The sequence below is a fragment of the Lasioglossum baleicum genome, chromosome 1 (assembly GCF_051020765.1).
Source record: "Lasioglossum baleicum chromosome 1, iyLasBale1, whole genome shotgun sequence".
Lineage (NCBI taxonomy): Eukaryota > Metazoa > Arthropoda > Insecta > Hymenoptera > Halictidae > Lasioglossum > Lasioglossum baleicum.
The window spans coordinates 16,724,352-16,750,723 of record NC_134929.1 but is presented as its reverse complement, the minus strand read 5'-3'; the positions used below and the strand labels follow the sequence as shown (position 1 = coordinate 16,750,723).

At 40.0% G+C, this 26,372-nt stretch overlaps 1 protein-coding gene across 10 annotated transcripts in view; it reads left to right on the top strand.

The window, feature by feature from the left end:
• Positions 1–26,372, top strand: part of Raskol (Ras GTPase-activating protein raskol) — a 204,631-nt gene that overhangs the window by 160,064 nt on the left and 18,195 nt on the right. For 9 of the 10 annotated variants that reach the window (XM_076425070.1, XM_076425096.1, XM_076425124.1 and 6 more), the window contains one exon: positions 15,729–15,823. In XM_076425070.1, coding sequence (XP_076281185.1) covers positions 15,729–15,823 — 95 coding nt within the window. Of the gene's footprint in view, positions 1–15,728; positions 15,824–19,708; positions 25,905–26,372 lie in introns of those variants that run through there. The other variant, XM_076425132.1, reaches the window with a different exon arrangement.

Genomic DNA, 26,372 nt, shown 5'->3' with positions numbered 1-26,372 from the left:
TTCTCGGGACAATGGTCAGATCCGCGTGACCTGATTCACGCCTCGCTCGAAGATCCAACCGACACGATTCCCGGTTTCATTGGCGAACATCGTCCAGTTGGCCTTCGTCGTGGAAATCCGGGAAAGCCGGTTCGTAACGAATCCTCGTTTACGACCTGGCACAATATACCGTGCGGCGTGTTTTTCAGCGGGGAAAAAACGACGCCATTGTGGTGGAAACAGCGTTTCGATTACTGTGTACACAACACCGGGTTTTAGGGGACCGTGCTTTCCTTTTCTTTCCTGACGGTCTCGTTGAAATATTGCGAGCGAGCATTCGGAATTGATCGGATTTCGTGCGAGGCCTTCATCGTTTGTCTTTTTTTTAGATGACTAAATTCTGAAAATATTGCTTGTATTTGAATTGCGATCATTTGTCGGTGGGCGTTCAGATATTTCTGATACCGCTCTCGAAAACTTTCAACAGTTTCATTTGATTTTTATAAAAAAACCTTCTAGTTATTATGAACACTAAATTCTCAAAATATTGCTTGTATTTGAATGATGATCATTTGTCGGTGGTAATTCAGATATTTCTGGTACCTCTTTCGAAAACTTCATTTAAATTTCGAGTAAGCTACTACGCCTGCACCAAAATTTCTAAATTGAACTTTGGGAGAGTATACCAAAAAAGAAAAATAGTCATAGAATAACAAGTATTTCATCGACTAAAATCGTATTGGTTACAAATAAGGATTATAATTTTTTCTCTTGTACGCTCTTGATCGCTCATAACACTTATCGATGGGAGAAGTTTATTTCGATGGCTCATAACAGTTATCGATGGGAGAAATTTACTTCATAACAGTTATTGATGAAGGAAATTTGTATTAGTTATTATTAAATATTACAACTTTCAAATGGTAGACAATCAATTATTTCATAAATTTTCTATTCGTAAAATTAATTACTACAATCGAAATTTAACGTGACAAACGAAAACAGATTTTGTGTTGTTCTTATGGTTGATTCGTCTTGTTGTACGAAACCTTCTCAATGAATTTCACAGGCTTGTTCCATCCGAAAAAGAGTAGACAACTCAATAATTAAATAAGCAACGAAAATGAATTTAAAATAAATTCGATCATCGATAACCGTTTTGAGCGAACGAAATAAATTTCTCTCATCGATAACTGCTTTGAGCAATCGAAACAGTTTTTCTTCGTCGATAACAGTTATCGAGGAGGATCCAATTATTTGAACACTAATAACTGTTATTCATAACCAAAAAGTATAAAAATCGATATTTTTTAATCATTTTGTTCTTACAATTTTTTTCTTTACATTTTCTGTGCATTATCTTAAATTTCAATAATAATCAACTTTTTATCAATGATTTTTATCGTAGAAAATTTTAGAGTAACTGTTATTTTTGGTTTCTGCTAGAAAGATCGTCTCGCTCTAACAGAATATACAATTTCTGGAAAAATTGTCTTAGTTTCCTTACTTCACCAAAATGGGAGCCAATTTAACAAAAACTCAGCCCGACACCTCACAAAAGCAGTAATCCATAAAATTGAATTATGTTTAGCGGATCCTCTATATACATATGTATCTCGAAAACATTTTTCCACCGGCATTCTAAACAAGCGAGTTATTTCAGATAGCCAGTTCCTATTGACTCGCCCCGTATTTTTACTGGCGACGAGCTAGTGTTGTTCGATCACGGTGAAACGCGGCGACGACAGTCAAAGGAGACAACGCGACTCAACAACGCGCACCGACACTGGACGTTTACGTCGTGTCCCGCACAATGAGTCTTGTGCAACGCGTACGCGTATCGCCGACATAAATTGTGTTTGGTCATCCTTCGCCTATAAATAATTCCGAGCGAGCACAATAGGACGGACAGCTGGAAACGCCCTTAAAAACCAACCCCGGCCTGCTCGCACGAGAGCTGTCTCGTGACGCGACACCGTGTTCGCGATCGCTTTTCGATGGACTCCGTGCGACTCTGTGCAGAAAAATTGACGACATCGCCTCCTGCCTCCCTTGCAGGGGTGCGAATGTGTGCGGGGGGTGTCGCCAGCGAAAATAACCGGTGCAACGACCGATGGAAAACTCGAGGAGTCGAAGTCGACGCCTCGACGATGTGCCCGATAAGATTCGATTATGCATTTCGATATTTTTCTTGAGAGCTGCAGTTTAGATACACAAAATATTTGTATCCTGTACAAACGTACTGCCAGAAGATATTCGATCGCATAAATTTTCATAAAATTGAGCCGAAAGAGTTGAGACAGAATTTTGAAAAAATTGCTAAACTGTGTACAAAACAATTTTCATAAAATCGACCCAAACAACAAGGACGTGAATATAATTCTGAGAATTATTCTCTATTGCTCAGAATAACGAAGAAAAAAGTACAGACCAATTTTTTCAACTTTTATTTGTTGAAAATTCGTTTACAATCGAATTCGAATTTTAAGTGATCGAATATACGTGGAGCTGTTAAATTAAACAACTTCGGGCAGGAGCCGAATAAAAATGCAATCAACTCCGAAACTCCGGTGCAGTGAAAAATCGTTCAGGAGTAATGTGCAATTACCCGGTGAAACAATTATGAACCGATTGAGAGGGCGCCAGGGCGATCCGAAACTCGTTCGAGCCCCATAAAGAATTCACGTTCGAACGCGTCCGGCGATTCGTTTCACGCCCGCTATAAAATTCGCATGGTTTCGCATAAAAATCGTTCTCTGGCTGGTTAATGTGCGACGAGACGAAACGAGAGACGCTGTTCGTGCGACATGGCCGCGAGCATTTTGCGCAACAATGTCGCGAGCACGAATAGCGAATTTGCTAAGGTTTCACGGTGGACACAGCTTCGGGCCCCATAAAAAAAAGGATTGAGTGCGCATTTAACTGGTCGTTGCTAATGACCGGCGCATTGTGAACACCCCGGTCACTATATAATAAAGCGATAAATTAAAAGAACCGACCCCGTGTGTCGCGTCGTGTCCTTTTTGGAGTCGCGTTAGCAGTCATCGTGGGGTTAATGGCGTGTGAATCCCATGGGATCCTATGAGTCGTACCGGTTAGCGGTTGGCTTCAATGGAAACCAGTCGGGCCCGGTCGTCATTGCTAGTCTTTTCACTGACTGGTCCAGATTTATCACAGACGGTTCACAAGTTCCCGTACTTTTCCTATGTTCCACTTTGTCGCAAACACTTGCTTCAGCAAGTCCACCGTGGAATTGGTGCCATCCTTTTTATCGTGGGAGTCTTTCACAAATTTGTACACTGAGAAAAAAAAAGTAGTTACTTCAATAACACGCGTGTTATTGTAATTTTTTTACTTCGATGAATATCAATGTATTCTTTTCAATAGTATGAAATTTAGTAGCAAATCGTGATGTATTTGAATTGTCTATCATGAAATGATTGAAAATATTATTCGATTCAATACCGTACATTATTATTCGTAATATTTCTCTTTTTCCTTCAATCAGATATGTTGTTAAAAAAATTTGAGAAATGTATTGATTTATACTGGAATTGGTTTGAGGTCATATCTTATTTTTTTGAAAACATTGATGTCAAGCTATTCGCTTATATGATTGGCGGAAATGAGTTTTGCTATTGAAATTCAATAGTATTAAATATTAAAATAAGTTCATATGATATTGGCACTATTCAATAGTACATCTTATTGAATCAACATATATTTTTTTTGTTTCGACAGGGTTTTTTTCTCAGTGTAGTTTTGTTTCCCATAGTGTTACAACCTCGGGGATATGGAGGCTCGAAAAACGTAGAGGTACTACGTTGTTATACGACAAAGAGGGACTGAGGGGTCGAGGGTTAAGTAGGAAAGTTTTTATTTTTCATTCTTCTTTTAAAGAACTTTTACCAACGTATTTGTGAGATTTTTCTGATTAAAATGAGTCTAAATACGGCACAGTAAATATTCGATCCGAGGAAACGGGAACTGTACGATCTAAGAAAAACGAATATCCTCTCGCCAGTAAACAACACCCTCAGAGAATTGTGTTTCGTCAAAGTTTACAAACATTTATACAGTCCAATATAATAATCAAATAAATCCAATAATAAAAAATGTTTAAAAAGCTTTTCCACGTTTTCCTAAAATTCAGTGCGATGTTAGAGGTTAATGAAACTGTTGGGGGTGAGTGGTTGAACTTTAAAGGGCAACGTTTGAGAGCGACTTTTAAATCCCAGGGTTGCACCACGGAAAATTCGTGGGAGAGTACGGGTAGTTTAAACACTTCTCGAATAACGTGGAACCTCGAGGCAACCCTTCCGCCCTTTTTCGAGAGTGGTTCTCACAGCAGAAGGAGAAAAAACAACGTAGAGTTGAGAAACGAACGGAAATCCTTTGGTACGATGCGAGGCGAAGTCATTCAAGGCGAGTTTTAGGTTACCGCCCTTGTAAATTGATCGACGTGTAAGGGACGAAATAGGGTAGAAGAATATAGATTTACACGGAGAAAGATTGTATATCAAAATATACTTTAGAGGGAGGCGGTGAGGAAAACAGAAGCCACGAACGCTCTTAAACCTGTTAGGGCATGCTGTATGTACATAGTGTCATAGTGATTCTTGGCGACTGGACCTGGACAGCATTTTATAATTTTATCAAACTGCATTTTATATAATTATGACGAAAATAGGTAAAATAGTTGTGAAAGGATTAAAAGAATATTTCTACACTATTTTGCACTGATTAAAATTATTAAAAGAACATTTCCCATGCAATTTCTACTTCACAGTTGACCGAAAAAGATTTGCATAAGAAACAAATATTTTGCATATAATAATGCGTAATTTTAATATTTATTACGGTGCTCTAATAATTTGATCAAGTAATGTGCAATTAATTGGTCTGCGAGATTTCTCGTGCAATTTGCATAGGAATTTGCCAGCCACAGTTTTCCCGGGAGTGTAATAGACACTTCCGTCTGGCGAGCCTGCCCACGGTCCAGAATTTTCTAAAGTCTCATCCGGGGGCCCTCTTTCCGATGATCTATTAAAAGAAATTCTGCAAGCGACTGGAGCGTTCCTCGGATGGTGCATTGTCCCCTGAAGAACTCCCTCATCTAGCGGAGAGAGAAATTCTTGGCCGTTCGCCAAACGCTCCGCGGAATGTGGAAGGAAAATCTTCCCGCAGGATTTTGAGATTCCGCGAATTGGATTTCGCGTGTTCTGAATAATTTCCCGCCGCCGACGAGGCTCGCGAGCCCAGAAACAGACGCCACGAGGCGAGAGAGAATTTTCTACGCCTCTTTGACAGAGTCTCGCGTCTCCAATAGCCTTGTCGGCTCAACATTTCAATGGGGCAAATATTCCATTAGAACGTCCTGGTATTATTGCTAGCGATCGGTATTTCATTGGATTCTTCGGCTACGATTTCCTCCATTGAAATCGACCGAACAGATGTTATTTTAGCATTCTTATTCGCGCAGAAAATAATCGTGGCTCAAAAGTCGCTAGACCACGGCAATTATGGGGGTAGCCTACATCGTCGACCATTCTTAAAGTGGAATAACTCTTTTGTTTTTCCAAAATTCACATTTATTCTTGTATAAAGAAATTCGCAATTTAAATGGCGAATTTCAAATGAATTGGGATTAGAGATTGTCGTATTTGTTGTTGAACTAATTTGATTTTTATGGAATTTTTGACAATCATCGAAAAAAACACGGAACAAATAAATCCATATTTTTATAGTATTATTTCTACAATTTCGAGAATATTTTTGTGAATTTTCTGTTATCATTTCTGGAGAATAGAAAATGTAGGAAGCGCTTGTTAAGATCGTGAGTTGAAGTTCACTGCTGTTCCCCGAAGTCTGAATGCGCATTCAAGAGTGCAGCTTTAAAGGTGCGTCGCTATCAACATGGCGAATCGGGTAGGTACCTAACACCCGAGAACTGCTTATCTTAGCTGTAGTTGAGTTTATAATAATGCCGGCCACGGCGAAGATGATGATAAAGCAGCGATGCTGCGACCGCTTGTTACTCCGCAATCGAATATCGACGCCCATGTCTCGGCACGCTATATCACGTGCGTGTGACTATAGTAATTTCGTAAAATGATAACTCCATTCGCCACGTTTCGAGAAAATTGGATTTTTGCCAATCAATTTCACCATTTTTCGAAGCAAATTCACCCTTTCGCAAATCGATGTCACCCATTAATTATTACTGCGAGGGAAACACAAGAAAGTAACGCGTTGGCAAGAAAGTAATTTCAGTATTTTAAGATGAAATATAAAAAATCAAATTTTTGTTTCTTATCCAAGCGATGAACTTTAATCAATAACATATTTTCTTAGCATTCTTTTTGGCGAAAGATCATCGAACAAAATGGAAAATATCTTATTCATTAAAGTTCATTGCTTGAATAAAAGAAATTGGCCTCTATTTCACCTTAAAATACCGAAATGACTTTCTTACCAAACCAATACTTTTCGATAAGTATTTGATGTACATCTTTGCAATAAATAAAATTTTTGAATTGCTTAACAATAAATTTACATTTGATTTGATTTCTTTTACAAAACCCTTCTTCAAAATATTTCATTTGTAGAAGGTTGAAATTGATTTGCAAGAACCTGTATCGTGTTGCCACTTTCGCGTCGACAGCGTCTCCAGTTATCAGAGAAAACATCCGCGTAATAGATAAACATTTGCGTAAACATCCGCGGCCCAGTCACGTGACACAGTGTTCCAGATTAATATTAGGGAAACGATGAAATTTACGGTGGTTTAGGTGAAAATCTGCCGATTCGCTCCGTTGTGCGTACAGCTTAAAGACAGTGGCGAGGAACAACATCAGGCTCGTAAATTCGCGACCGCTTCTTGTCACGGCCAGCCAGCGAGCTTTGCATCGTGATCTTATCTGTCAGGGTACACGCAATTGCACGGGAATCGGTGTGTGAGTATGCCGTACTTGAACACTGTTTCACTCGGAGGCGCAGCTTTGTCGGTAAAAGCTTAACAGTGTTTATGAAAACTGCACGATCATCCGTTCACGTGAAATTAAGAGGACAAAGTTGCTTGTACGAAATGTACCTAACACCGAAATAATTATAATTCCAACTGCTATCAGATGGTTACGAATGTGGATTTAAGCTTCTCTAGAACCACCTATTTTTCGAATAATAATTTAGTTCAAGAAATAATTCCAACGAGTTTACTGATCACAGACAACTTCATGCATTTATGAGAAAGATGAGTAGGTGTAAATTAAAACAATAACAACGTTAGAAGAATTTAACTAATTAAGAGGACAAAGTTGCTTGTACGAAATGTGCCTAACATCGAAATAATTATAATTCCAACTGCTATCAGATGGTTACGAATGTGGATTTAAGCTTCTCTAGAACCACTTATTTTTCGAATAATAATTTAGTTCAAGAAATAATTCAAACGAGTTTACTGATCACAGACAGCTTTATGCATTCATGACAAAGATGAATAGGTGTAAATGGAAACAGAAAAACGTTAGAAGAATTTAATTAATCATATTAAGAAAGAAAATAAAAAACTTTTTCACTCCAGTTTATTGCAATTCGGGTAGAAAATTTCTATTTTACATTTTACGTACAGTAAACGAAGATTATTAATACTGAGAGCTACAGAGAAATAGTGGAATTAATTACTTCAACAATAGTGAAAGGAAGAGTCAGAAAGGGAAAGATAAATCATTGGAAATATTGATTGCGTCACTTAAGTATTGATCATGTTATGACGTGAGTAATAAGCCGTTATGATATCATGCATTTGTTGCATCTATGGAAACGTACCTATCAGCAAGAAAGAAGTACAGTATCATTTGATTTTTATAAAAAAATTTCTGGTTATTAAGAAAACGTTTACGAAGGTCATTTGAAGCTCAAAATCGTGACCTTAATTTTTTCTTTCGCAATTGCGCGCGACCAGTAACAATTTTTTAAATTTATTTACGCGTTAGCTAGATGACTAATTCTTTTAACGCACATTAAATATATTTAATAATATATTTTCTTAAATATATTTATTTCTACGCGGAATGTTTTTGTTTGTTTTTCGGATCATTAATTTTGGTGTTCCGCAAATTTTTCATATAATCGAAAGTGTTTCGAACAAAAAAAGAAACTCAAGGTGTTGGGTGCAATTTTGAAAAAGTTATTCGTTTGTAAAGGGTGTACGAATAGTCTGTACTCCCACTGTATGTATGAGAATTTTCAGTAAAAATTGAAAGTCTAGCTTCGGTGAGCACATAACGGTAAAAGTAGTACAACAATAAGAACGCTGTCGTAAGTAAGCAATTGTATCAGTTGAACGGTATAGAATTAAGCTCCCTTTGGGTGGTCGCATCCACGTCGAATCAGATGGTCTATAAATGACTTAATGAGTGGTTCGCTTCTCCCATCAAAACTCCAATCGGCATCGGTAGCGTCTAGCTCGCCGTTACGTCATGCAACGGAATGCAAGAGGTCGACCTTGCAAGAGGCACAATCGTGCATTGTTGACCATTGAATGGTCCGCGATTCTGCAGCCTCTCTTTCTACGTTTCACGGCCAGCAAACCAAATTGAATCGATCCGCGGCAGATGTTTCCCGTGTCGCCTGGTCGTTACCGCAAGAACATTGTTTCGTTCAATTAAATCCTAATCGTATTCATATGTAGACAACTGCGATTGATTGTCTCTGTAATTAACTTGCTCCTCAGCTGCATTCTAATCCCTCAACTGTATTTCATGCGCTTCTTCATTTACCATTCTATTTACCGTTACACTGACACGCAACATTTTCATTATTATTCACACATCAATACCTTTTCTGTGTATATCATTTTGGATTCTCGCACGGATGATCAGAAAATTATAGAACTTTGCACGCGAGTGGTGTAAGTCATGCCTAACACATCGTCAAATATCTCGAGAACAACAAATGATATTTAAAAAAAATTACAACGAGAGTTGCACGATGTTATTGTTTCTATCAAACTGCGTAAACAGAAATTTTTAAAATCTTTTACTCGTTTAAAACAATGTTTTTCGACACAGTTTGGTAGACACATTGGTATATTCGTACAACATCTACCATCGTGTTTACCAAACTGTGTAAACAAAAATTTTTTAAATCTTTTTATTCGTTCAAAACATAGTTTTTCGACACAGTTTTGTAGACACATTGGTATATTCGTACAACATCTACCATCGTGTTTAGCAAACTGTGTAAACAAATTTTTTAAAAATCTTTTTATTCGTTTGAAACAAACAAATCTTTTTCACACAGTTTGGTAAGCACAATGGTAGATACAGTCGGTGTACAAAGTATTCGTGCACCATTTAAAAACGAATAAATTTTTCAAAATTGGACTCGGCAGCTTGAGTTTTTTTGAGACGTTAGAAGAGTTAGTTTACTAGCTAATGTGTCAATAATTTTTTTTGTAATTGTTATTGGTCGCAATTACGAAGGGAACAGTACAGACCACGATTTTTAAATTTTTTATCTGTGCCCGTAATGAAAATTTGAAACATGTATTTTGTAAATCTAAGTAAGTTATATATGTATATGTCCAAAGTTTTATTGAAATTGGTTGACGGATAAAAAAGGTATGGGCATTGTAAGATGTAAAAATCTTGGAATTTACGGTGTGCGATTCATTTATAAATCGCAGATTCTTACGATTTTTGCTATTTTCAATCAATTATATTTCGTAACATCCTTGATCGATTTCGATGAAACTTTGCACAAGTATATAACTTACTTAGACCTACCAAAGGCTCCTTCTAAATTTTTACATTACAGGTTCAGATAAAAAATGTAACAATCGTGACCTTTACTATTTCCTTCGCAATTGCGACCAATAACAATAAAAAAAAAAAATTATTTACACATTAGCTAGTAAACTAATCCTTCTAACGACTGAAAAGAAACTCAAGCTGTTAGGTCCAATTTTGAAAAAGTAATTCGTTTTTTAATGTGTACGAATACTTTTTACACCGACTGTATTGTATGAATACATATACCGATACCGAAAAATGTACTTACACAGTGTTCGAATTGAACGGGAATTGGACCGACTATCCAAATGCAAATTGCAGACAGTTAGCGAATCGGTAACATAAGGTTCGATCGTTCATCGGTTGGAGTCATCAATGTCGAACAGAAAAGGGGTTAATCCCGCATAACGTGACCATTATCAGCGGCGTGTCAGTGGCCCCCAGCGTTCGCAACAGTCATCCAAACAACCCCGTCACCGATCGCAACCGTATCCCGCACGCACCCCCCGCACCTAACTGGCCATAAAAAAAGCGGTATGAAACGAAGCGACGAAGACGTATCAATCAACGGAACGGGGCCACCAGTCGTTCGGTTTCATTAAAAATCCTTGATTGTTCCGGGTCGTTGTTACGCCCCGTTAATGGCTCGCCGAGGAATGCCAACAATCGCACCCCTAGCCGGCGACCATTGTGTCGGCAGTCAGCGCGTTCGAAACGGAAACGTAATGGAGAGAGAGAGAGAGAGAGAGAGAGGGTGGGGGGAGGTGATGTCGATCGATTTTCGGCTCGGGCGGAGACCGATATCTCGATCGGCAGTAGTTCGAGATGAAAGGGTTTCGCGTGCCGCGACCAGCGAATCATTAATAACTTGCGTCACGCGGTCACTATGGCTCGGTTAAACGGTATGGCTCGAAAAAATGGGGTCTCTCTGGCAGGGGTGGCTTGCATGACTCCGTTTCGTTTCATTTCGTTTCAATTTCAATTGATTCCGCCGGTCCGAGGCCCTCTTTGTGCACCGCCTCCTCCGTGGTACTCGAGTACAACGCACAAAAGATGCGTTTTCTCGCTGCACGCCGCCGCGCCAAGCCGTGCCCGGTGCAGCTGCAGCCCGCGGGACCCGCGTGCATCCATCGCGTCGCCCAGGGAAAAGGGTCCACGACCGAGCCGCGAACCGGTGCCCTTTCTGCCCGGCCAATTAGCTATTCATGCGCCACTCGCGTTTCGTGCTCTGTCAGTGCGAGGGCGTGGTGTGTATGTGCGTCTGCACAACGAACTGCGTCGCTTCCACCGGTCTCTCTGCTACTTTGCTACTTTCGGTGGGCGGCGCGGACTCCGGGAGGTCCTGTTGGTCCGCTGTTCGTGTTATCAAGTTAGCTAATTTTATTCGTTCATTTGTTTGCGAATTACACCCAATCCCCCATAACGAAATTCCATATTTCAGTCACATACTTCCGAGATATTCCCAGTTAAAGTTCTTATCACTAATTCTGAACGTAGGACGTCGGTTGAATTATTTTTTTTAGCCTTCTGAAATTTGTTTTCACGACTTTGTTTCTGGTAAATACGTAGATCCCTACAGCTCAATGAATGCATAAACTCGAATTTTTTGAAATTGTCATGCGGCGTTTTTCCTTACAACCACAGATATGTGGTATAAAAAGATAGACACGCAATAAACATAAATTTTCTTATCCTACGAAATACATAGTAGGATTATGTTAGAACAATTATAAAATCGCTGGCTGTAAGCAGAGTTGGGCAAAAATTTTATTTAAATGAAAAATTTAAATGAAAATTTATATTTATTGCGTGTCTATCTTTTTATACCACATATCTAACATTATTTAAATAAAATTTTTGATCAACTCTGCTTACACCCAACTATTTTATAATTGTTCTAATATAATCCTACCATTTAAAATTCTCTGTGGCTTTAAGTAGCCACTTTACACTGTTCTGTATACCCCGAAGTGGAGGGGATAGACAATTTTCTTAGATCCTGAAGCTCCTTTGCTGTATTTCTTGTAGACACGTTAGTCTTTCTTTCGTTTCTAACAGTTGTTCAGTTAATCGAATAGCCAGGAGCTGAGTAATTGAATGACGATTTTGATACTCCTTAATGAATGCAATGTTTCAGTATTTGTCAGCTCCAATTTCTCTATAAAACACGATGTTTAGGCCAGTAATTTTTCACGCCAAAGTAGAATCCTCCTGAAGCTTGACCACGGATAGTGGTCAAGATGGCAGCCCGCAGCGCGAGCAGAAGTGCGCACAATTGACGACCACAAAGTTGCCGCGAAACAGCATTCTTCGCTCGTCGGCCGCGCTATCAGTTTCAAGAAGTCCGCCTGTTGCCTTTTGTACTCTGTCCCTTTGTCGAACGGCATTGAATTCGTGTCACAGGTCGTCGGTAAAGAAAGCGGCCATTCAGCCGCGACACGTGCGTCGCCTTTTTCCATTCGTGCCTCCGCGGTACGCGCAACCAGTTCAGGGGCTAGTTTTTCCCTCCCGCCGACAAACTGGACTTTCAAGACGCGGTCGAGAACGGTTTTTTCTTTCTTCTTCGTCTTCTTGTGGCTTCTTATTTTTTTTTATTCTTGCTCGAAATTGTTACGTGATTTGACAAAAGCGGTCCAGCTGGCGGTCGCGTCTGCGTAATCGCCGAGCTGTTTGCCGGCGAAATCATTTTTTGCTCTCGAATTACTAAATTTTGAAATCCTTTGCAAATTATCATGAAAATTACACCGCATATCGCTTTTAATTTAAACATGAAATTAAAGTTGATCTTGGCACGTCCGGTGGTTTCATATGTTTCATTCCTCGTGCGACATTATTAAAAATGAATAAAACGAAATATAGCATTGATTTGATTAATTATTAGTCTTGTTTGTTCATTATTAGTTAATGTTTTTCTTGTTCATCTAAAAATTCTGACTTGATAGTTGATAGAATATTCATTACAATGTGATCATATCCCGTATTCATACAGGTCAATGACCCCACATAAAAATTGTCGCTTGTCAAGCATCGAGTATCATTGACGTAATTACATACCACCCAGTATAGGAGCACCTGATGGATATTTTGACTCGATCACAGTCTGTCAATATTATGTTACACGTTTAGGTAGTGATGACTGGATCTGGTTTCACGTGGATCATCTTTTCTTTGAGATCCAGTGTCGTCCCTTGATTGGGTGTCTTGCAAATGTGTTTTTTTTTCTCGCTCGTAGAACACTTTGTTATTCAAAACAGAAGTTTTTCAGCCTGAAAAAAGTTTGAAACACGAAGTTAGCTGATCACCTTCGCTAACACCTCTTTTTTGAAGTCTTTCGAACATAAATTACGACGTGAAGTCTGGTCCACCGTATATGTACCACGGGAGAAGAAAAGAAAATCAGCAGAACCGAGTTGTAGATCAGACGTTCGAATGAAATCGAGTGACAGGGGGAGCTGAAAGAGCAGGACAGATCGTTAGCGGTAAGAAGCACACAAATTCTCGTTGTCCTGGGCCCAGCCTCCCTCGGGTTCGGGGCTGGCCCAGGAGAGGAAGAAAGAAAGACCAAGGTAACTCGAGACTCTTGTGCAGGAGAGAAGCGTTTAAACCGCTGACCGTAAACAGAAAGGCCCAGGGAAAGGTCCGGGGGGCTGGTTGGACCCTCGCAAAGGGCGTTAATTACAGGGCTGCTTTCGTTTCTTCTCCTCCCGCGGCTGATTTCCGTTGCCGGAAACGTGACCGAAGCGAGAAAGAGAGGGGCAGAGAGCGAGAAGAAGACGAAGAAAAAGGGAACTTGAAGCACGCCACTCGCTTGAGCTCGTCGTGTCGAGTGGCTTTAGGTCGGATTAAATGGAAACGACTGCTACACGAAGTAACGTCGTCGTCGTCGTCTCGAGAATAGCATTTAAATTGATCGCTTTGAAACGTTCAAACTGTCGACACTTATTATTTCGACGTGCTCCGAGGAGTTAACAGTCGCGCTCGATCGGTTGCAACCCTAGTACGACGTCACGGGTCATTTGCGACTCGTAGTAGAATTTTTATTACACAAACAAGCCTGATTACACTTATTTTTTGAAACATGTACTTCACGCTCGGGTCTCATAAACCCAAAGTTCTTTTTTAGAAAAAAAGCAGACAATGTGAATATATAATGGTTTTCGGAGAATAACTAATCTTAATGGAATGCATAGAAGAAAATTCAATCAGGGTTTGTTTTTTTTTACAAAGAGTTATAATTCATGTCACATTATAATTAATGACTAGACTGCGGGTCTTTATGCAAAATAAAAATTGTCTGCATCGATCGTAAGATTAGAGACTACATTGAATTTTATTTCTTCCCTTAATGATTTTAATAGAGGAGAAATCGTGTAATTGACATCTTCAATTTTTGAGATTGTTCAACAATTTTGAACTTCATCTACCCAATTTTGCTACAAGTGCATCAAGTTCCGCAGTCTATCGATTAATATTCTACCTGAGTGTCTTATCGCACTCTGGGAAACAACGCGGCCATTCTTTTATATTTCTCGCGAATCATCGTTCGAATACCGGAGCAACAACAGGTATCAGGTAACCAGCACTCCTGTCGCAACAATTGCTTCCTCTGTTGACGGATTCCTGGGCGGAATGACGCTGACCGGTCGCGGTACCTGCGCGCGTTCCGCCGCCATTGTGGCCGTTTCTATCGCGTTTTCGATAGAACCTCAGCATTACAAGGGCCCGGCTGAATGGCCTTTACCAACACAAAAGCGCGCCGTTGCCCGTATTGAAATCCACCGGGTTCCTACAACATTGCTCGAGCCATGCCGTGACCGAGTTCAACTAACCGAACAACCGGAAGTCCTCTTTAATCGCGATTCCATGCGTTTTTCTTCCTCTTCCTGGAGTAGTGCACAAACCACACAAAGGTCTCCGTCGTTGGAGATAGCAAATCGATAACAGGTGTGCTAATCCCCGGCGAGGTTCGTTTCATCAGCTTCTTGAGCGAACCACGTTTCATTTGGAACCATTCTGATGATCCAGAACTAAGTTAAGTTTTGGGATAAGGAGTAACCCTTTGGGTTTCTCCCAGTTGCAGTGCCTAAGTACCTGCTGATAAATTTTATTAAGTACAATGCCTGTTAAATATTACGTTGGAGGGAAAGTTCTGTCGCATGTTGACCCTTAGCACTTGAGTGGTGTAAAATATTGTTTAGATTTTTAGATTATTACATAGGATGGTATCTAATACATTATTAAATATTAAAGTATTGTATGAGGTATTAGATCAATTTTATATTCGTACGTAAAGAAGAGAGTTAATATAGAATTGAATTATACTAGGTCGCGGAAGAAATGTTTCATTTTTGAGTTCAAGTAGCTCCGAGCGCAAAGGGTTAAGTAAGCAGATAATTTTGCTTGTAAATGAAAAACACATGTTGCTAGTGAGCCATTGGGAAACAGGAATTGACAGGTTGTGTGAAAGATGATAACACAAGTTGTTAAAAACAATAGAAATTATATCATTGAATAATATTAAACATATATTTTTATAAGTTGATTGAAATGTTTCCTTTAAAATACTACCCTTCCAACCTAATACGATAAAAAGAATTAGTCCGGCAGACAATTAACCTGCAGCAAGTCACAACAATGACCGCCACAGCATGATGAATGATCATGACAGAAGACTTAACGAGTGTAACAGCCTGCCTGCCGAAAAACGACCCGCCACGCCCGGGGCAATTAAAAATGAAATACAAGCCCCAGGTAGCGCGATTTTTCCAGCAGCGAGGAATCCCGTGACGAACGCAATTATTTCGACAATGCGGTTTCAGTTTACGCGAATTACCATTCGCGCCCGAAACGAGATACAATAATTAATGCCCGGCTCGCGGCACCCTGCGCGCTGGAAACGCCCACTCGTCGAATTACCCTGCGCTAGATTGCAAACGTTTCCCCGTTGTGTTTCAGATACGTCCTACGAGAAGGCCTGTCGAAGGGGTAGCGCACCAGCCACCCCTGTCCTCGGAGCACGACCCTTGGACGTCACCCCCAACAGAATCGTCGTAAGTAAATTTTTCATTGGTACCTACTAGCTCTACTTTAAATCCCTGTAATTTCCATTCACTATAATTTCCGATCTTTTACAATGCTGAATGGCAGTCGTCCGGTATACCGGCCCGATTCATAGAACCGGCTCATTGTACACTGCAAACGGCAAAAGTGTGTTTCCTTTTGAATGCGAGTCGCAACTAGGCTGCTGGCCTTTATGCTAATTCGCGTCTCCATGCGCCGGCGACTCGGACATTTTTTCAACGCGAAAATGAATGTTGGAGCTCTGCTGAAAAATGTTCTTCTCAGTTTTCCGATCTGCAATTCGGAATTAACCCTGTTTAACTCTAATTTTCTATCACTTGTTCCGTATTGTTTGAACTTCATGCATTTACGACCAATAGGTGCAATTTTTTCCTCCACTGGAAAATTTTCTACGAATCACAATCTGCAAATAGTCGCATAAATACCGCCAGAGAACAGACGAATTAACGACGTCACTTCAGGAACATCTTCATTTACTCCGTCACCTGCCGAGGCTGTTTCGGCGCGGTGTAAAAGTCGTTAATCGGCGAAATGTCTCGAAATAATTACTTTATCCGCCGCGCCGCGCCTCGAGCTCGCAATTAACGCCTAGACGTCTCCTGTTCCGGGACACCGAAGAAGATCCCCGGCATGCTGTCCCGTCGTAGATCCTTATCGCGACGAATACTTTCGGGGAATCTGTCAGCGCCACGTCGATGTGCATTAGACTTGCAGATTAGATCGAGATTCGTGCCGAGTATGAAGCGGGACGATTCCGCTTCTGGAATTCGGCGTCCCCACTTCCGCATAGAACGGTTCGATACACGGAATAGCTTCCGCTCTCTAAATCCGTAATTATCGGCGGGCAACTTTCTTCTTTTGACCGATCCTGAAGAAATCGGAAGATTCGAGGAAGCTTCCTGTTAGGCGAATGTCTCAAGGCTAATTTTAATTGAGTCTGATAAAAAATGAATCAGAAAAGTCACCTATTTCGTGATCCGTGTGCAATCTTGCTCGGCCTGCAATTAAAATAAAGATTCACCAATTAATTTCGTGCAAAACATGTTGGGTAATATTTGCTGTTAATATTAGACAATATTTGTTGTTAATATTAAACAATATTTTACTCAAATATGATCTCTATCTCAATGCTCAAAGATGTTGATAAGAAAAAACTAGAATTTGATTAGGTTCTAAAAGAAAGAACATTAAATCTAAAAAAAATTGTTCGTCCAAGTGTTCGTCTACGAACACGTAAAGTTTCCGAAATTCATGAACTAAAAATGTGTGACGATTTCGTTCAGGTAACACTCTCACGTATTCGAGAAGATCCCCACCGAACCTCGCAAGATAAATCGTCGTAGTCGATTCTTTTGTTGCAGCTTTTACATCCACTGTGCTTCCGGTTGAAATACTCGGGCTCTCGCGGGCCGCGCGCAACGTTTCGCTTTCGAGGCACGGAAAACGAAACTCCGGTTTTCCAATCACGTATCTTCGATCTCTCGAATCTCTCGGTACATTGAGCAGTCGGTGACGGGCGCGTCGCGCACCTTTTCTCCTTTTATTCAAACAACAAGCACTTTAAACATCACGCCCATTGTGTTTCGTTTCTGTTCCTCGAACTCTCGAGGGGCGCTCGCAAGCTGTTCGAAATTTTTACAAACACGCTCGACACCGGAGATTCTGTCCCCGAGATCGTTACGGTGAGCCTTGCTGCTCCTGAAAAAAAGAAGACATTCGAGTGGAACTTTTTTCGAAATGGTCACGCTGGAAAAATCTGTTACACTTTCCAGACTGCCGAAATATTCCCCCAGCTAAACAATCGACTCACGCTATCTCTTTATCTATTGAGTTTCGAAGGTGTGTTATATTTATTGCAGTGTAAGTTGAAGTCACTTTTTCCTTTGCAAAAAAATGGACATTTCCAACCATATTTATTACATTGTTAACTCAGCTTAAAGACACACTCGCTTTCATACTTCGTTTTTCCACTGATTTTCATTCAATCCACACACTTAGATTGCTATATATCATCCTCGTCCGTCTCCTGTTAGAATATGCTTCAATTATATGGTCTCCAAAAAGCTTTAATTACAAAATCATGCTCGAGAGAGTTCAACATAAATTTCTCAGGTTTTGTTCATATAAGCTAAATAATCCAATGTCATTCTTTCACCACGAATACTCCACAATATTAACCACAATGAACCTAGAAACATTGTCTGCTCGAAGAAGAGTATCCGACTAGAGCTTTATTTTTAATTTAATTAATAATCATACTGATTGTTCCTCTCTACTTACGCAAATCAATTTCTATGTACCTGAACGTGTATCGAGAACTAGAGCAGCATTTCAAACACTTAAAGCCAGATCTACTTATGGATTAATTAATCCAATAAATCGCATTATTCCAGACTCTAGCACTCTCTATAATCATATTGATTTTTTTATTGAGTCTTTGCACACTTTTAAAAAACAATTACGCAGGATTATTGGATAGTACCATATAGCTTGTACCATTAGTTTTTGTGCATGTCCCTTCTACGTTATTATACGAGTAGTCTTTTATTGTTTTCTATTGTAAACATTTATGTAAGAGGGCTTCGGTCCGTCTATAATAAATGTTAATAATAATAATAAAAATGTTCTGCGCGACTTCGTTTCCGAGTTATTAACGAAAAACACGGACCAATTAGAAGTTGACGTTAATAACTCGGAAACGAAACCGCGCAGAAGATTTTCGCAAAAGAAAAAGTGACTTCAAATGACCTCAGAATTCAACCCTTTCAAGAAAGTGCATTTTTCGAAGACTGTATAACGTACTATGAACTTTCCATACTCTATGAACTATTTTGCACAAAAATAGTTGCAACGTGAATCCGCTCGCACCACTGGATCTACGTCTCTGTAGCGATCGAATTATACATAGATCCATCGTAGCTCGGAAAAGGACTCCTTTTTCTCGGGGATGTCACCTTTGCCCTTCGCTTCCGTTTTGTTTCATAAAGCGACAAGCTGCCCCCACGCTGGACGTAAAAGTAGACGGACGTCGCAGCATGGAAAATATCGATCCGGTAAGTCTGCAGGTGTTCTCAAATCTCACGGCGGCAGATTGCTTTCCAGACCGTCTCGCATGCGAGTCGCAGGTGTTCCGAGAGCAGATTTCTTGTATCGATACGTATTCCGTGTCCCGAGAAATTTCTTTCGCTTCTGCGCCGAGAGTTCTCGCTTATGGTCTTCAAACACTCCGATGTGTTGATCCTTTGGAATCAGAGTTGGAATCAGTGCGAAGTTTATTTTATTCCTATTTTTATCTTCTGTATTTGGATTTGGCAACCAAAAATTCTGAAATAATTCACTGTCGTGTGTGCTATTAAGTAGAATGTTCATGAATTTTTTCGTAATTTTTTATATAATTTTTAGAACAGAAGAAATAATTCCTTAAATCAGACCACGTTTAAATTCGACAATTTTATGCTTCGGATTTTATAAAAAATCGATTTTGCATCCAAAAATTCTGAAATCATTCACTATTGTGTGTGCGATTAAGTAGAATGTTCACGAATTTTTTCGTAATTTTTTATATAATTTTTAGAACAGAAGAAATAATTCCTTAAATCAGACCACGTTTAAATTCGACAATTTTATGCTTCGGATTTTATAAAAAATCGATTTGGCAACCAAAAATTCTGAAATCATTCACTATTGTGTGTGCGATTAAGTAGAATGTTCACGAATTTTTTCGTAATTTTTTATATATTTTTTAGAACAGAAGAAATAATTTCTCAAATCAGACCACGTTTAAACTCGACAATTTTATGCTTCGGATTTTATAAAAAATCGATTTGGCAACCAAAAATTCTGAAATAATTCACTGTCGTGTGTGCTATTAAGTAGAATGTTCATGAATTTTTTCGTAATTTTTTATATAATTTTTAGAACAGAAGAAATAATTCCTTAAATCAGACCACGTTTAAATTCGACAATTTTATGCTTCGGATTTTATAAAAAATCGATTTTGCATCCAAAAATTCTGAAGTCATTCACTATTGTGTGTGCGATTAAGTAGAATGTTCACGAATTTTTTCGTATTTTTTTATATAATTTTTAGAATAGAAGAAATAATTCATTCAACCAGACCACATTTAAAATTGGCAATTTTATGCTTCCGGATTTTAAAAATAATCAGTTTGCAACCAAAAATTCTGAAATAATTCACTGTCGTGTGTGCGATTAAGTAGAATTTTCACGAATTTTTTCGTAATTTTTTATATAATTTTTAGAACAGAAGAAATAATTCATCCAACCAGACCACATTTAAATTCGACAATTTTATGTTTCCGGATTTTTTAAAAAACCGATTTTGCAATCAAAAATTCTGAAATAATTCACTGTTGTGTGGGCTACCAGGTAGAATGTTCATTAATTTTTTCGTAATTTTTCGTTAAACAGAACAGATGAATTAATTCATTACACCGTGCTCACCCTATAACTACCCTTGTGGTCCTAACATGATCCTTTGTAGACTGCAGAAAAAATATAACAAGCAGGTTTTTTACCATGCACGAGTAAAAATATTTCCATCTTGTTTTTACTCTAATTCACCTTTCGGTTGACAAAGTAAACGTCTCTTTGTTCCTTGCACCTGTGAAGTAATTTACGATAATGGAAACGCGTATAAACATTCACACTCCGGTAATAAAAAATACACGAAACCGGTGGACGTATGCGTGCACCGTGTGGAAGATGAAAGAAATTTTATCTGTCGTTACTTCTCGGCGGGGAAAAAATATTTTGAATATCTTGTGATCTTATCGGGTTAGCCACCCGAAGAAATCCATTTAAACACGAGATTCTCGTAAAGTTGTCCCGCGATAGAATTTAAAGTCCAGCTTGCCTTAAATCCCTATGGGTTCGCCGTAAATTAATTAAAAGAGCAAAAGTTCTCCAAATGATCATTGGCAGTGTTCGTTCGATGCAACCAAAGAATGCCGATTACCTTCGACAATTTATAATGGATCGAGTTGCCTTGGTGATATGCTGCGCGATATCCCATCGATATTATTTAAACGATACTATTTCAAAATCATTCATTTCGTTCATATCGATCGTTGCCATTATCCTGGTGTTTTTAAAACACTTTTAATTTTTTATTAATATTTTGCGATGGAGCATACTTCGTGACATTTTGTAAATATTCCACGAAGAGAGTATATTATTCGTGGCATTTTAAAAATATTTTAAGAGGAACATTGAACACTATCTGCAAGGATAAAATTATTGTTTTAGCATTTGTCATAACTGTAAAGCTAGTTTTGTGGAAAATTGTCAAGCAAATTGACTCGTGCTCATATTAAAACAAAGGTCGTGCAAAATATCAATAAACAAGCTCCTGTTCAATGTTCATGGGACATTATAAATTATTTTCAGCACGTCTAGGATTACTAAAATGGATGCAACGGCGGTAGTAAAAGCGTTTATCTAAATTTTTCACCGAGGTTGAAGAAGAACCTCTCGGATTTCGCAAGAATACGTAAACTTCGGCGATCCCGGTGTGAATAGTTACTGGCGAGAGAGTACCTGAAATAGAAGAAGGTACTTTTACTCTCTATCGACGAGGAGTTAGCCGACCCCTTCAGGGGAACAAAGGAGGGAACGAACTGGTTTTCGAGCGGTACACCGACGACTTCTTCACAGATCGATCCGGTTAAAGTGCGACGTGCTATCACGAATTGTTTACGAAACCCTCGACCCGGTAAAAGAGCGAACGTGTAAAAACCCGTGACTCTTATAACTCCGTGAAACGTATTGTCCTGCGCGGAAATTTATAGCCCATCGCGACCAGCCTCGAGACCTCATTTATTTTTCCCAATTTGGTATGTAGAAAACTCTTCTCCCATGTAAAACAAAATTCTAATTGTTACGTACGAATCAATGACATTTTTTTCATTAATAATTATGAGAGTATAGTAGTTATACAAATTAATTCGTGATCCCTTCTTTGTGAATTTGTTGAATATTTACAAAAAATGAGAATATATTGTAGTATCGAAAATAATTTCATAAATACATTGAACAATTTTATAATTCGATCTAAAATTTGCTACTGTTTGATTGTGAGGACGAATTAATTTGTATATGTAACATGAACATAGGACACAGCATTGAACTGTAAGGAATTATTTTTGTTTCATTTGAAAGATGCAATTATTTATACAAAAATTGAAGATGACAAAAATGAATGAAATTGTCGCTATTGTCCAGAAAATTTCTTTGGTGTGCTCGTGACAAGAAAATTCGCGTCCCGTTTCACGGAAAAAAGGGTAGGGAAGGGATTTTTTAAGGGACGAGTTGAAGAGCGTGTGTCTCCACGATTTCCGCATCTGCGAGCAGCATTTGTCACAGTGCATCCCAGCTGCATCGGTCGGAGGTTGCGCGACGTGATTTGAGAACCCCTCGAAGACGTTTTTGTCCTTCTTACCGGTGCCACCGAGGGCCGAGGGGTCCAGGGGGACTGAGAGGCCAAGGGGTGACCCGTTTTGCCTCACCTGAATGCTGGGGCAGGGTTTTTGGTCGTGGCACAAAGGTGCGCCCCAAGGATCCCTTGACTTCGACTACGCGGATGAGCAACATCTGCGCCAGTCGACGACGAGATTTTGCCGCGAAATCATCTGCTCCCGCGAAATCCTGTGAACCCGACGCTAAAATCAAAAACAGTACACACGTACATTAAGCCAACCATTCTATTCCCCAATTTCTAACGGATCCACAAAATTCTAATCGATGTTAATTTTGATTATCACACGATTATTAATGATGGATTTTTCTGGAATTACATGAAGGTGCTTTTACGAATCAGTGACTGTATAGCAGCGTTGCACAGTGTTCATTGTTTTCATATTTTCCCGGAGAATAGTGGCGAAAATTTTCGGGCAATATTGGAGTTCAAACTTTCTAATATAATTTTAGAGTTGTGGAAGTCAATACGAGAAAATACGAGAAAATTAATGTGAAAAACCGGCTAAGAAGAAAAGAGTCCTCGCCAGCAGACCTCTTGTAAACTTCGGAGTCGCGCCACAGAAGTTCAAGCTTTGCAGCGTAATGTTCAAATTGCAGAAGTCGATTACAATATGAGAAAATTTATGTGAAAAACTGGCTAAGAAGAGAAGAGTCCTCAGTAGCAGACATTTTGTAAATTTCGGAGTCGCGCGCCACAGTAGTTGAAACTTTCCAATGTGATTAAGCAATCTTCCGATGGGAATTGACTAGAGAGCAAGTCGAAGGGAGTTCCAAAAAGCGGAGCGACTCCAAAAATTGGAAACATTCACCGACTCCAAAAATTGGAGGCTCACCGAGAAATAGTCGGAGAGCTCGGTGTCAAAGCGGATTCGGGCAGCCCGCCGCGGATGACGGTGTGCGATAATTTATCGACGGACAGACGCCGGTAAATAAAGGGACTCGTGCCCAAATAAAGGAGCATCAAAGAAGCTCTCGGACTGTCTGCAGGGTCGACGGCCCCGCAATCGACGAAAACCGACGAGAGGCAACGTCTGCTGAAAATACCGCTTGTGTTTTCGCGGTTCTCCTCAAGTGCGGACTGAGGAACCGTCTGTCACGTTCGACGATCATCTTCGGTGTCGACGGTAGCGTCTACGAATCGTGTTGGCCTATTTTATTGGTGAAGAAATTGTGTAGGATGTCGACACTTGTGCATTGATTTCTGAAAATCTGGTATTTAAAAAATTATTCACTTCAGAGTGAAATATTCTGAAGAATTCTAAAGGACTCCAAGTTACATTGTTGGTATAATTCCTATAGAGAAAAATAAAAGCCGCGTGAAAACACATTTATAGGATCACGAGCGTAGAATACGGAAGGCGGACTAATAAAGTGAAGGCTTTACGATTTCGAGGAACGTCGAGGTAAATCATAATTACAGAAATACGATGCGAGGGGGTCGTAAAAAGATTTCCGTCGAATCAGGGAAGCGTAAATCGGGACTGATCGGCGCGGAAGTGGCGGTAGATCGTTTAAATAGCCTGTCGATTTAAATCCCTCGGTTGGGGCTCAGAAGGGGAAAAGAGGCTTGGGACTGTCTGGGCCATGCCTGGAAACGTAGGTCCCGTTTTCGGGGGTATCGGTCGGATACCTGAGCCGGGCCCGATGGAATTCTCGGCTCGTGCTTTCGCCAGTGAATAGAAATCCCTACGGAGCTATTGTTGTCAGGTAGGAAATTCAGTTTCACCGCCGTTCGACGGAAGCGAAGAACCTTAGTCTTAGGTGGACAAGCAACACGCGAGGACTTGCAAGCTATTCGATTGCGTCGGTTCTACGTTCTCCAGCTGGACGTAAACGGTCGGAAATCTTCCCTTGTGAATAATGATCGGACTTTGGAGTGTTGGACGTACTGTTTTTACTCTTGCGTAACTTGGAAGACAGTTTCGGGAAGTTGGACGGATGGTGAAAATGGCGGTGGTTCGTTGAGGCTGCTTGAAGACGTCTGAAACTGTTACTGGGTTGCTCGAAGCATTTCTGGTTGCAATATTGGTAATTGAAAGTGTTGATATTAAGTATTCAATGTTTAATGGATCAGAGAGATACAGTGATTTCCGTCTAGTGCAGATACTCCGTTGAAGTTGTGTCACGTGAAATATGTGTTGGAAAAGTAGACTATAGTCTGTCGTGAAACAATTTTCCAACACACGATGCACAAAACAACATTTATTTCGATCATCCGACGCAAGACGATATCGACGAGTACCCATTATCATTAAAAACCCGAACTGATAAATAAAGTATAACTTGTACAATTCTCCGAACACCGTGCGGAGCAAAGTTGCTTAACGATATAAGAGAAGAGCAATAAACCAGCGTGTAACGATCACGAATCTCTTAATAAAATTGTTCGAGTACAGGTGTCCGCCTGTTTCTAATCGTACTGTCAACAATTCACGATCGATTCTGTTGGGGCTGTGAAATCCCCACCAGCTGGGAACAGTCTCCCGGCAAAAGCTTGCGACTCTATCTCCGACGTGGTATCCATCCACACGAAACCGGTGACGCAGTCCGCCGATTACGTTGCATCCTGACATTGGTCGAGCTTATCAGGCCCGCACGTGTACTGATAACGTTGCTGCGACGCGTCGGTCCCACGACGTTGGACACTTTCGACCCGGCTCGACAACAAAGTTGGCATAGCGCGCGATTCAATCGTCAATAAATCATTGGTGCATCGGGGAAAGTGGCGCTCGAGCTACCGGATAAGATCGCTGAACTCAAGGTGGAAAGAAGCTGGAGATAGAAAATTGAATCATCAGTGAGAAGAAGGAGAAGACAGTGTATATATTTTATGTTTCTATTAGGTGCATTGTAGACTTGGACACTTGCAACGTGCTCCAAAACAGCGAAGAGTTTCACGTGGGATCGAGTCATCGGTAGATCCTCGACAAATCGTGGAATGTAGACTTACACGGAACGTAGTATCAGATAAAGTCGATAAGTCGATCGTAAAAAGAAACAAGATAAGCTATTGAATCATCAGTGGAAAGAAGGCAGAAGATTTTATCTCTTCGTTGAACGTCATTTGCCAAAAGAGGAAATTAACCTAGACTGCTGTTTGCTAAGAAAGCTGACAATTTGATTAAACGGGGATAGCAGGTCCGATTGGTTTCGACGACTCCACGGAACCCGTAAATTGGGGATCCGGAAAGCTGTCGATGACTTAGTCGCGATAATCCTTGTTTATATCGAGACACGGATTGCGCCCGGACACGTTTTCAGTCGCACTCGGGTTCGATCGGAGAGGGAGTCGAGGGAAAATGAAATTGAGAGGAGTGCGTTCGCGTGTTGCACACCTCGGGATCGGATCGGCGAAGTGACGGGATAAGCTCGAGGAGGAGCGACGACGCGTTTGCTTTTTCCATCGTGGAATTCGTGGAGCCCGGTAACATCTGCTGTGCTTTCTCACGCGGTACAGTTCGCATGACCAGGAGAAAAATGTGCGTGAAACCGATGGAGGAGAATGAGGAGGAGAAGGTTGTCAGCATGATCATCAACTACTTCGCTGCCAGGGTAAATATGCCGTTGGGGTGCGAAGGGAGACGAGGGTGTTCAGAGTACTCTATATCACTGCTTCAAATAGCATCGTTCTGAATAATTGAATGCTGTGGTTCGATGTGTCGCTTCTGGTACTGCGGTCAATTGTGTTGGTTGCGGTTCGGCAAAGTTGACAGCTAAAAATGACTATTTCACATTATCTTATAAATAACACAAGAATATATCTATACAAATTTTTAGCCATTTCGTAAATGATATATACCCGTAGAAATAAAGTGAAAATATTGGAATCTGTCATTTGGACGAATCCAGTAAGCATAGTGTTAAAACTTGTGAGTAAACATACAATTCCTAATATAACATGAAGACCATGGAATCCAGTACATAGTTATAAAAAAAACCTGACCAAAAATTGAACAAAAAAAAGGAGCTTCTAAATATTTAATTATTTGGATAAATGAAAAATACATTCCTAAAATATAA